Here is a 12,281-nt window from a genome sequence, read left to right as displayed (position 1 = left end):
GTATCTGCGTATTGTTTGTACTAGAGATGAGCGAACTTTTCAAAAATTCGATTCGGCCGATTCGCAGAATTTTCCCGAAAAGTTTGTTTCGATACGAATTTATTCGCGGCGAATCGATGTTAAAAAAGGCTATTTCTAGCCTACATACAGCCTCTATAGGGGTATAGAACATTTTGCTGTGTCCTAAAACGCATATGGAGTGTGCTGGGGTAGTGAAATAATACTGTTATTCAGAATAGCATGCAGATTACCGGCATCACTCTTAGAATCACTGCCGCACAGCAGCACAATGACAGAGCCTGGTGATGGCATCAGTGTCAGGAGACCATATAGTGACTGAATGACATAGCGTGGACATGTTGGCAGCAAGAGGAGACCATTTAGTGGCTGAATGGCACAGCGTGGAGTTGGCTGATGCACTAGTACACTACACACCAGGGCTTCACAATCCTCCCCCCCCCCCCCCCCAAAAAAAAACCAACACAATATATGACATTTTTGACAAAGATTTCTCATTGGTAGCACCCGCTATCCAAAAATTTGAAATTTCCAGAACCAGACGCCAACCCCTGCGGCATCAGTAACCCATATATTGCCTGCATGACACAGCCTGGAGTTGGCTGATGCAAGAGTACATACCAGGGCTTCACAATCCCCCCCCCCCCCCCCCCAAAAACCAACACAATATATGAAATTTTTGTCAAAGATTTCTCATTGGTAGCACCCACTATCCAAAAATTAGAAATTTCCAGACCCAGGCCCCACCTCTGCGACATCAGGAACCCATATATTGCCTGAAGGACACAGCCTGGAGTTGGCTGATGCACCAGTACACACACGGGCTTCACAATCCCCTCCAAAAAACAACAACATTTTAGAATTTTTTTTAAAGAAATACCTTTGTGTAAGAACAAGCGCATATCCAACAGTTCACAAGACTCTATAATGCAGGACGGTGGACCACCCAAAGAAATTCTTCTCAAAAATAATAAACCACACAATGTTTGATTTTTTTTTACAAAAACTAATTCAATATGTGTGTAAGCGCATCTGTCTCCAAAAGATCAGATCACCAAAGGACTTTTTTCTCCCAAAATGATGAAGCAGAGTTAATCCCTGTCCTTATTTATTTATTTTTTTAATTTTCATTAGAAAATCACACGCAACAAGCGTTCCGTTGTGTAACGATTAGCATTCTGGAAAATTCAATTTTATTACTGATAAAATTATCAGTAAGTTAAAAAAAAAAAAAAAACACTACCCAAGAGTGTTTAGTTACCCCATACATTGCACCAGGAGCAGTCAAGAGTAGGCCTCAGCAGTACCCAAGAGGCTTTAATTACCCCCTACCTTTGCACGATCAATTGCGAGATCGAGCAATACCAGGTGTGTTATGCCCTCTGATTTCCGGGGCCGCAGGCACGCTCCACTGAACGGATTAGCGTGTCTCTATCTTTCATTGTCTGGTGCTGGTAACCCGCCGCGAAGCAGATGGGCTCCCCCGGGCACGTTTGGCTCCAGAATTTCCACTACTGCCACACCACGCTGACTGCCAACCGTGCTACCGCCTTGCTGACTCAAGGGCAACCTGCAACTCTTTTCTCCCGATGATGAACCCCCTTCTCCTGAGATCGAGCAATAACAGGTGTGTTATGCCCTCAGATGTCCGGGGCCACAGACGCGCTCCACTGAACGGATTAGGGTGTGTCCATCTTTTTTTGTAGCACCCGCAATCCAAAATTTTTAATTCCCAGACCCAGGCCCAGGCCCCACCTCTGCGGCATCAGGAACCCATTTATTGCCTGAAGAACACAGCCTGGAGTTGGCTGATGCACCAGTACACACAGGGCTTCACAATCCGCCCCAAAATCAACAAAACTGTATAATTTTTTTATTTACAACTTTGTGTCAGCACAAGCGCATATCCAACATTTCAGAAGACTCTATAAGGCAGGACGGTGGACCACCCAAAGACTTTCTTCTCAAAAATAATGAACCACACAATTGTTGAATTTTTAAAAAAAAAATTGAAATTCCTAGACTCAGGCCCCACCTCAGCTGCATCAGTAACCCATAGATTGCCTGAAAGACACAGCCTGGAGTTGGCCGATGCACAAGTACACACCCGGGCTTCACAATCCACCCCAAAAAAATGCAATTATTTTTGAAATTGTCTGACAAAATACCTTTAAAAAAAAAAAAAAAAAAAAAAGCGCATATACAGCAGTTCAGAAGACTCTATAATGCAGGACGGTGGACCACCCAAAGACATTCTTCTATAATATAATAAACCACACAGTGGCCCTCATTTACTTAGAAAATCGGGTTGTAAGTCTATCTTGCGTTCTTACCCGACTGCTTTTTTCCCCTGGTATTTATTATTATGTCGCATCCTGATTGTCGCACGTGGGTTTTGTTGGTTTTGGTTTCCAACTCCTCTGAGTTGTCGGGAAAAAATCCACAACAATTCAACAAATTCGGGTTGGAAACCTTTATAAATACGTGGGAAAGCTCAGAAATGTCGGGTTACGCCCCTTTTTCGGGTTTGGGAGAATCCACATTGGGTCCGTCGGGAAAAAATGTTGCATCGTGTTGCAGACTGGCACACGATGTCTGCGACATGTCGCAGACAAAGATGGGCCAAAAAAAAAGACAAAACAAGTCGGGTTTAGAATAGTAAATGAGGGCCAATATGTTCAATTTTTTTAATTAATTGAAATTCCAAGACCAAGGCCCCACCTCTGCTGCATCAGTAACCCATATATTGCCTAACGGACACAGACTGGAGTTGACTGATGCACGAGTACACACTACACACCCGTCAACCGAGCTTCACAATCCACCCCAAAAAAACGCAATTTTTTTTCGAAATTGTCTGACAAAATACCTTTTTGTTAAAACAAGCGCATATACAGCAGTTCAGAAGACTCTATAATGCAGGACGGTGGACCACCACCCTCTAACCTGTACGCCTCCCTCTCATCTGCAACCCCCTCTCACCTGCACCTTCTGCCACCTGCCTTTGGATAGGGGATAAGATGTCTAAGCACTGGAGTACCCCTTTAAATTCACTATTATAGGGGTATTCCAGAATTTTTTTTTTATTTGACTATGCTTTACAGGGGCTGTAAAGTTAGTGTAATATATATATATATATATATATATATATATATATATATATCACTCGATGTGTGTATCTGTTTATGTATGTTCCACAATCACGTCCAAATGGCTAGGATAGGTAATTTAACCCATACTCACCCCCATTTGCCAGGGTCAGGGTTTTTGTTTATAGTCCCATACAAGTCTATGAGAAATATATGTTACTGCATAACTTCCAAATGGCTGGAGATATTTCGATAATACTTGGTCACATGTTACCTACATGTCCACTTAAAATATGTAGATTGGAAGTGGGAATCTGTGATCCACCAAAAAGCACGGTGCTCAAAAAGCGCTCCTTTCCAGGATGGGTGATTTAATGAAAGAGCCGTGAGTCCAATAAAACAAGGAATTCTTTTATTCATACAGGATGATACAGGGATAACGCGTTTCGAGGGGCGGAGACCCCCTCTTCGTCAGATCCAAAGGTAGATTGGGATTGGCTCCCTCGCTATTTCTACATAAAAAGCCCGCAAAACTAGTTCAGCGGGTGGCATAAATCGTGGTTTGTGTGTATACAAAACAGAACAAATTTACATTCAGATAGAAGTCTGTCAATACAAACAAGAGAAACATAAGGAATACAAAGTAGATGAAGATCATTGTGTATTTTATGAACGGGTCATATATTGATATCCAGGTGCCTTGAGGGAGTGGTTCCCAGCTTGATGGCATCATACACATACAGAGAGCTTGGTAGAAAAACTGCTTCGATCTCCGGGACAGGAGAGGAAGCGCAACAGATATCGGCAGGCGGCGCGGAGGATGGGAGACCGGCCGAACCCGAACATCCGATACTCCAATGTAAATTCTATTGTTGATACAAGAGGAACAACGGGCACCACCAATGAATATACCTGGGTGCAAAAAAGGACCATGAATTATTGCACACCATCAAACATAATCATATTTAATAAATGTTTATTATACACAAATTATCACAAAGACCCAAGAAAACACATTCAATTAAAACCATTTAAAACAGAAATAACACATGGGTTAGGGAAAGTAATGGGAAACATAGCGGGCAGATCTGCATGGTCCAATTGCAAAAACTGTCCTTGACTGGTTTAAATACTGAAAAGTCCTAGGATATAAGTCTGTGCTTGGCATTCGGATGATGTTCATTCGGTGGCACCGGACGGATTATACCGCTACATATCATTATAACAGTTGGTTCCGAGGTAGCGCATTTGAGTGTCTACAACATGTCCGTCACGTATAGATAGGTAGCATTCATTCCTCATATTATGAGTGTTACATCCAATAGAACGTTGTGTCCAGTTGTTGGAATCGGGTGGTTATAAGAAGCACCTTATTGTCTTCACAAATTGTCTGGATAAGGCATTACAATATGTATGCCACAACTAAATGGGTAACATTTATACCTCATATATGTCATATCCAATGAGAGGGTATCTGGTCACTCTAGATCTTGGTGTGTTCTACTGACTACGTGCGTTGATTCTATAAGCTTAACTCCTTAAGGACATAGGGCGTATCCATACGCCCCCGTTTCCAAGTCCTTAAGGACCGCGGGCGTATGGATACGCCCTGAGCATTTCCGGCCCCCACCGCTAGCCGGAGCGGAGCCGGATGCCTGCTGAAATCGTTCAGCAGGCATCCCGGCATATCGCCCAGGGGGGTCATTATGTCCCCCCATGTCGGCGATTGCCGCAGATCGCTGGACAATTCAGTCCAGCGATCTGCGGCGGATTCCGGGTCAATCGGGTCTCCAGTGACCCGATGACCCGGAATTACTGGCTGATCGGGGCCGTCAGAGACGGCCCCGAACAGCCAGAGTCTGCAGGAGTGAGGTGGCACTGGTGCCACCTCACGATCGCCCTGATTCGTCGGCCGGATTACCGGCCGACCAATCAGGGCGCCTGCTGCGGGTGTCACTCCCGCAACCCGCTCCGCCCCTCTTCCGGAGGACGTGAGCGGGTGCGGGAAGACGACCCCCGGTGCTGGGGACCCCGATCCCCGGCGTCCCTGTTGGGATCGGGGCCCCAGGAGCAGCGGCGGAGACGACGAGGGACTGACCTGTGCGGCGAGGATCGTTGGAGGTGAGTGACAGCCTCCTGCTGTTGCTTAGCAACAGCTCCCAGCATGCAACAAGGGCATGCTGGGAGCTGTAGTTATGCAACAGCAGGAGGCAGACCACCACAACTCCCAGCATGCCCTTATGGGCATGCTGGGACTTGTAGTTTTGCAACAGCTGGAGGCACATTCTTTCTATGTAAAAGTGTACCTTCAGCTGTTGTGTAACTACAACTCCCAGCTTGCACAATCAGCTAAAGTGCATGCTGGGAGTTGTAGTGGTGCATCTGGTGGTTGCATAACTACAACTCCCAGCATGCCCGTTGGCTGTCGGTGACTGCTGAGAGTTGTAGTTTTGCAACAGCTGAAGGCACACTGAGTTAAGTAGTAAACCAGTGTGTCTCCAGCTGTTGCATAACTACAATCCCCAGCATCCCCAGCCAATGTAGTATGCCTCCGGCTGTTGCATAACTACAAGACCCAGCATGCCCTTCCGCTGTCCGTACATGCTGGGGGTTGTAGCTTTTGCAACAGCTGAAGGCACACTGGTTGCAAAACACTGAGTTTGTTACCAAACTCGGTGTTTCACAACCTGTGTGTCTCCAGCTGTTGCAAAACTACAACTCCCAGCATGCACTGATAGACCGTACATGCTGGGAGTTGTAGTTTTGCAACAGCTGGATGTTCCCCCCCCAATGTGAACGTATAGGGTACACTCACATGGGCGGAGGATTACAGTAAGTATCCGGCTGCAAGTTTGAGCTGCGTCAAATTTTCTGCCGCAGCTCAAACTGCCAGCGAGAAACTACTGTGAACCCCCGCCCGTGTGACTGTACCCTAAAAACACTACACTACACTACCACAAAATAAAATAAAAAGTAAAAAACACTTCATATACACATACCCCTACACAGCCCCCCTCCCCAATAAAAATGAAAAACGTCTGGTACGTCACTGTTTCCAGAACGGAGCCTCCAGCTGTTGCAAAACAACTACTCCCAGTATTGCCAGATAGCCACTGACTGTCCAGGCATGCTGGAAGTTTTACAACAGCTGGAGGCACCCTGTTTGGGAATCACTGGCGTAGAATACCCCTATGTCCACCCCTATGCAATCCCTAATTTAGGCCTCAAATGCGCATGGCACTTGCCCAGTCGTATTTCAAGGCAACAGTTTAGGGCCACATATGGGGTATCGCCGTACTCGGGAGAAATTGGGCTTCAAATTTTGTGGGGTATTTTCTGCTATTACCCTTTTTAAAAATTTAACATTTTTGGGAAAACAAGCATTTTAGGTAAAAAAAATAAAAAATGTTCACATATGCAAAAGTCGTGAAACACCTGTAGGGTATTAAGGTTCACATTACCCCTTGTTACGTTCCCCGAGGGGTCTAGTTTCCAAAATGGTATGCCATGTGTTTTTTTTTTGCTGTTCTGGCACCTTAGGGGCTTCCTAAATGCGGCATGCCCCCAGAGCAAAATTTGCTTTCAAAAAGCCAAATGTGACTCCTTCTCTTCTGAGACCTGTAGCGCGCCAGCAGAGCACTTTTCACCCCCATATGGGGTGTTTTCTGAATCGGGAGAAATTGGGCTTCAAATTTTGGGGGGTATTTCCTGCTATTACTCTTTTTAAAAATGTAAAAATTTTGGGAAACCAAGCATATTAGGTAAAAAATTAAAAAATTTTTTTACATATGCAAAAGTCGTGAAACACCTGTAGGGTATTAAGGTTCACATTACCCCTTGTTACTTTCCCCGAGGGGTCTAGTTTCCAAAATGGTATGCCATGTGTTTTTTTTTTTCTGTTCTGGCACCATAGGGGCTTCCTAAATGCGGCATGCCCCCAGAGCAAAATTTGCTTTCAAAAAGCCAAATGTGACTTCTTCTCTTCTGAGACCTGTAGTGCGAAAGCAGAGCAATTTTCACCCCCATATGGGGTGTTTTCTGAATCGGGAGAAATTGGGTTTCAAATTTTGGGGGGTATTTTCTGCTATTACACATTTTAAAAATGTAAAATTTTTGGGAAACCAAGCATTTTAGGTAAAATTTTTTTTATTTTTTTTACATATGCAAAAGTCGTGAAACACCTGTGGGGTATTAAGGTTCACTTTACCCCTTGTTACGTTCCCCGAGGGGTTTAGTTTCCAAAATGGTATGCCATGTGTGTTTTTTTGCTGTTCTGGCACCATAGGGGCTTCCTAAAGGTGACATGCCCCCCAAAAACCATTTGACGCTCCTTCCCTTCTGAGCCCTCTACTGCGCCCGCTGAACAATTAACATAGACATATGAGGTATGTGCTTACTCGAGAGAAATTGGGTTTCAAATACAAGTAAAAATTTTCTCCTTTTTACCCCTTGCAAAAATTCAAAAATTGGGTCTACAAGAACATGCGAATGTAAAAAATGAAGATTTTGAATTTTCTCCTTCACTTTGCTGCTATTCCTGTGAAACACCTAAAGGGTTAATACACTTACTGAATGTCATTTTGAATACTTTGGGGGGTGTAGTTTTTATAATGGGGTCTTTTATGGGGCATTACTAATATGAAGGCCCTTCAAATCCACTTCAAACGTGAACTGGTCCATGAAAAATAGCGAGTTTGAACATTTTGTGAAAAATTTCAAAATTGCTGCTGAACTTTGAAGCCCTCTGGTGTCTTCCAAAAGTAAAAACTCATAAATTTTATGATGCAAACATAAAGTAGACATATTGTATATGTGAACCCAAAAAATAAATATTTTGAATATCCATTTTCCTTACAAGCAGAGAGCTTCAAAGTTAGAAAAATGCAAAATTTTCATTTTTTTCATCAAATTTGGCGATTTTTCACCAAGAAAGGATGCAAGTTACCATAAAATTTTACCACTAAGTTAAAGTAGAATATGTCACGAAAAAACAATCTCGGAATCAGAATGATAACTAAAAGCATTCCAGAGTTATTAATGTTTAAAGTGACAGTGGTCAGAATTGCAAAAAACGCTCCGGTCCTTAAGGTGAAAAAGGGCTCGGTCCTTAAGGGGTTAATGAATTAATTCAACTGCTTCAACCATGGGGTTGTAGAGATTCGAGTCTGTACATCCAGAACATCTCTCTCTTTGCTAGGGCTTCCAGTCTGTTGGTAATGTGGCTGGGAATAAAATCGATTGCAGTGATCATGAAAGGATTCCCTTTATCTCTGTTTCAGAGTGATGTGTCTTGATAGGCTATGCTTCATGTAGCCTTTTTTGAGGTTGCATCTATGCTGATTTATCCTTAGGTGTAGCTTCTGTGAGGTGCGGCCGACATACTGCATTCCACAGCAACAGCTGATTAGGTAAATAACAAATTGAGACTGACAGGTGAAATGAAATTGAATGTTAAATTTCTCTCCTGTATGGTGGCTTGAGAAGGAAGTGGTGTGGTCTGTTATTGTTTTGCAACAAAGACCTCTTTTACCTCTCTATACACCTGACCAACAGAATCATGGCACATTAGTGCGCTTTTCTTTTCTGTTTCTTTTTTCACATACCTGAGTCTCCACTTAAAATATAAGATAGTTAATTTAACCCTTAACTACCCCCATTTGTGAGGGTCAGGGTTTTTGTTTAACGTCCCATGCAAATCAATGGGAAATGTATGTTCCCACATAACTTCCGTACGGCTGGAGATATTTCAATACCTGGTGCACATATTACGGGTCGGGATAGGATGTCAAGATAGGTCGAGATAGGAGGACGGGAAAGGAGGATGGGATAGGAGGTCGGCATAGGAGGACGGGATAGGTGGTCGGGATAGGTGGTCGGGATATGACAACAATATATGAGGACAGGATATGAAGTCAAAAGCTTCCTCCGTTGTTGATTTTCCTCCCCAACAAGGATTAGGAAGGAAAAACCGGGCAACGCCGGGTACTCGGCTAGTTCATAATATAGTGTCTGTACCTGTGTGTGACGGTTTTCTCACAATTCTTCTGTGATTTTCACCCCAATATTTATTTTTAACAGCACACAAAATGACTGTTGTCTCAGATTTTTCCCAGGTTGCAATCCAGCTGAGATCTGACTCACTAGTCAGGTGATGACAGGGAGTCTGTCTGCTTCAATGGGTGGAGTGATCGCTTGCTGGAAGAGAGATCAGTATGCAACTAATGCAACAGCTGTAAGCACCCTGATTGAAAACCACAGGTCTTTTGAATGGATGCAGCTCCTTTATGTTTCAATGGGTGGGTGGCTGATGTGTGGGAGGGAGGAAAATGGAATTATGGGATTTGTAGGCAAAAAAGAAAAACTCAAACAGGAAATACCAGTTCACAAAAAGCTAGCCACAATGCTATGGTGGACTCACAACATAGCCATTTAACCCCAAGATAAGCACGGATGCTTCCTAAGCATGTCATTACTGTCTGCCAGGTACGTACTAAAATCACCTTATGGTGGATAACCCCTTTAACTCCTAAGTCCTTTTCCATGTTCGTTGTTTCCAATGTTTTACCATTTAATACATAATCCCAGCCTGGATTTTTTCTCCCCATGTGCATAACCTTTCATTTATTAGTGTTGAACCTTTCGGCCACTTTCCAGCCCAAACCTCTAACCTATCCAGATCCATTTGTAACAGTGCACTGTCCTCTATTGTGTTAACCACTGTACAGAGATTAGTATCATCTGCAAATATTGATACTTATCTATACAATCCCTCAACAAGGTCATTAATAAATATATTAAATAGAATAGGACCCAAAACTGACACCTGTAGTACCTACTAGTAACAGCCACCCAATCAGAGTAAATACCATAAATAGCCACCCTATGTTTCCTGTCACTTAGCCAGTTATTTACCTTACACACATTACCCTCAACCCAAGCATCCTCATTTTATGTACTTATCTTTTATGTGGCATCATATTAAATGCTTTTGAAAAATCAAGATATACTAAAATCACCAAAGTCCAATCTTGATCTCACCTCTTCATAAAAGCTTATCAGGTTAGTTTGACAGGACCGATCCCTCATAATCCCATGCTGAGTCATACACTTATTTTCATCAAGATACTCCAAAATAGCATCTCTTAAAACCAAGAACTTTATCAAGACACATCGACAAAAACCATCCTAGTCCAACAGTAGAACCCACATTGTTTGGTTAATTATGTAATTCAAGCTGATCCACATCTGGTTTTGGCTGCAAAACTGCACTGGGTAAGAGCATACTTACTGTAATTCACTCTTCATAACAATCTAGAGTTACAGGGAGTGATCACTCGCTTTTGCAAACAGGTGCGTTGCAGTATAGAGGCACGGAAACAGGGCTTTTCAAACCAAAGTTCAGTGTTTTATTCACACTTAGGAAAGAGCAAAAAGTCTTAAATGCATATCAAAGAAAAAGTGACTTAAGTCCACCTGCGTTCCTGTTTGTTCATGCCTGAGTCCATGCCATGCGGCACTAAGCAAGTGTTTTCCAAGCCTCCAGGCACTCTGTTCACCACTCTACTCACCAGCTTTCCAGCCATACTACAGCAACAGTTTCAGTCTGCATCGCAGCACAGACACTGTACAATTATCGGCACTTACTTCACCAAGGCCAGGAGCCTTGGTGACACATACCGACCCTGAACCACAATGCCCTTCACCTTCTCACAAGGGGTATCCCCTATCCACTCATTTCTAGAATGAAGCCCTGTCTCTAGAATGGAACTTTCCACGCTGAATAAAAAGGTGGACAGCACACAGTCCATTTATTGTCTATGGGAATGCTGGAGATACCCAAATACATTGCTCCAGTATCTCCAGCATTCCTATAGACAATAATCAGAGTGCTACCAATACCAGCACCTTTATATCACTGTTTTTTTCCTGTGCTGACAGAAGGAGAGGAGGGAAGGGAACTCCCTGTGATGTCAGATGTTAAAAGGGAGAGGACACAGCTGATATGTGTGTCAGTCACAAAGCTTTTGGCCATGATGGTAAATGCAGAGCTGGCATGAGGTATAAAAGCAGCTAAATACACAATCCTTTAAGGATACCTCTAAGAGTCTTACATAATCTACATATACAGTTTTACATCACCTTCTTTCCATTTTCATTAAGTATAGTTTATTTTCTTAACAGATCTATCACAGCCTCTTCCTACGGGGTCTGTCTTTAGTGGGTTGGTATCATAGTCATCCCTTTAGTCCTGCACTGCCATCCTTGCAGGACATTGAATCTCAGATGGATTATCAGCTTAAACTGCAGGGCTCAGACAACAGTTTCCAGCCATGCTTGGGCTTTATATGTGGTGAGAAATTTCTCATTTGCCTCATCAAACTATGCCATGTAAAGCAATGCACTCCTTTTATGTTGTTTTTTTCCATTCAATTAGCCCCATACTTCCTTGGAAACCATGGATCCCCGTCAACAATTTGTCCATTCTGGGTTATGCCTCCAGCAGAGGTTAGTTAGAAACCTAATGCAAAACAGTGAATGTGAACTAAGTTGCTGCTAGTAATTTTTTTTTTTGTCATTTGTTAAATATTTTTCAGCATCGTCCAAATGATTATGGAATTCCTATGGAGGTTGAAGTGACATATATACAGGACAGCTTTCTAACCAATGACATCTTGCATGACATGGTAAAGACTCAGGGTTACTATTTTTCTTGAACATTTAAATATTTATAATTAATGTTTTTGTGAGATGTGACTAGTAATATATAAAATATGACATATTTACATAGTAAGGAGGAAAAAAAAAAGATAAGAGTCCATCAAGTTCAACGTAAAACCCTGTGTCGATTCAGAGGAAGGCAAAAACCCTCCATGAGGCTGATGTCAATTGCCCCCTGAAAGTGAAAACATTTCTTCCCAACTCCAATATGGCAATCAGCATAAACCCCTGGATCAACGTTCTATCCACATGACTCTATTATCTATTATTTGTAATATCATATTTTTCAAGAAAAAACATCCAGGGCCCCCTGAAAGGATTTAACCCTATAACGACCATGGACGTATATGTACGTCCTGGTTTGGCGGGACTTCCCGCACCAGGACGTACATTTACGTCCTGTGTATAACCGCGAGCATCGGAACGGTGCTCGCGTCATACACGGCAAGTTCCAGC

The 12,281-nt window shown here is 42.9% G+C and overlaps 1 protein-coding gene across 8 annotated transcripts in view; it reads left to right on the top strand.

Moving 5' to 3' along the window:
- Positions 1–12,281, top strand: part of MPND (MPN domain containing) — a 358,148-nt gene that overhangs the window by 316,379 nt on the left and 29,488 nt on the right. For all 8 annotated transcript variants that reach the window (XM_056571957.1, XM_056571964.1, XM_056571983.1 and 5 more), the window contains 3 exons: positions 11,289–11,457; positions 11,542–11,612; positions 11,702–11,791. In XM_056571957.1, coding sequence (XP_056427932.1) covers positions 11,289–11,457; positions 11,542–11,612; positions 11,702–11,791 — 330 coding nt within the window. The remainder of the gene's footprint in view (positions 1–11,288; positions 11,458–11,541; positions 11,613–11,701; positions 11,792–12,281) is intronic.

The sequence above is a fragment of the Hyla sarda genome, chromosome 1 (genome assembly GCF_029499605.1).
Source record: "Hyla sarda isolate aHylSar1 chromosome 1, aHylSar1.hap1, whole genome shotgun sequence".
Taxonomy (NCBI): domain Eukaryota; kingdom Metazoa; phylum Chordata; class Amphibia; order Anura; family Hylidae; genus Hyla; species Hyla sarda.
The sequence above is the reverse complement of the archived record's forward strand: the minus strand, read 5'-3'. Positions and strand labels throughout refer to the sequence as shown.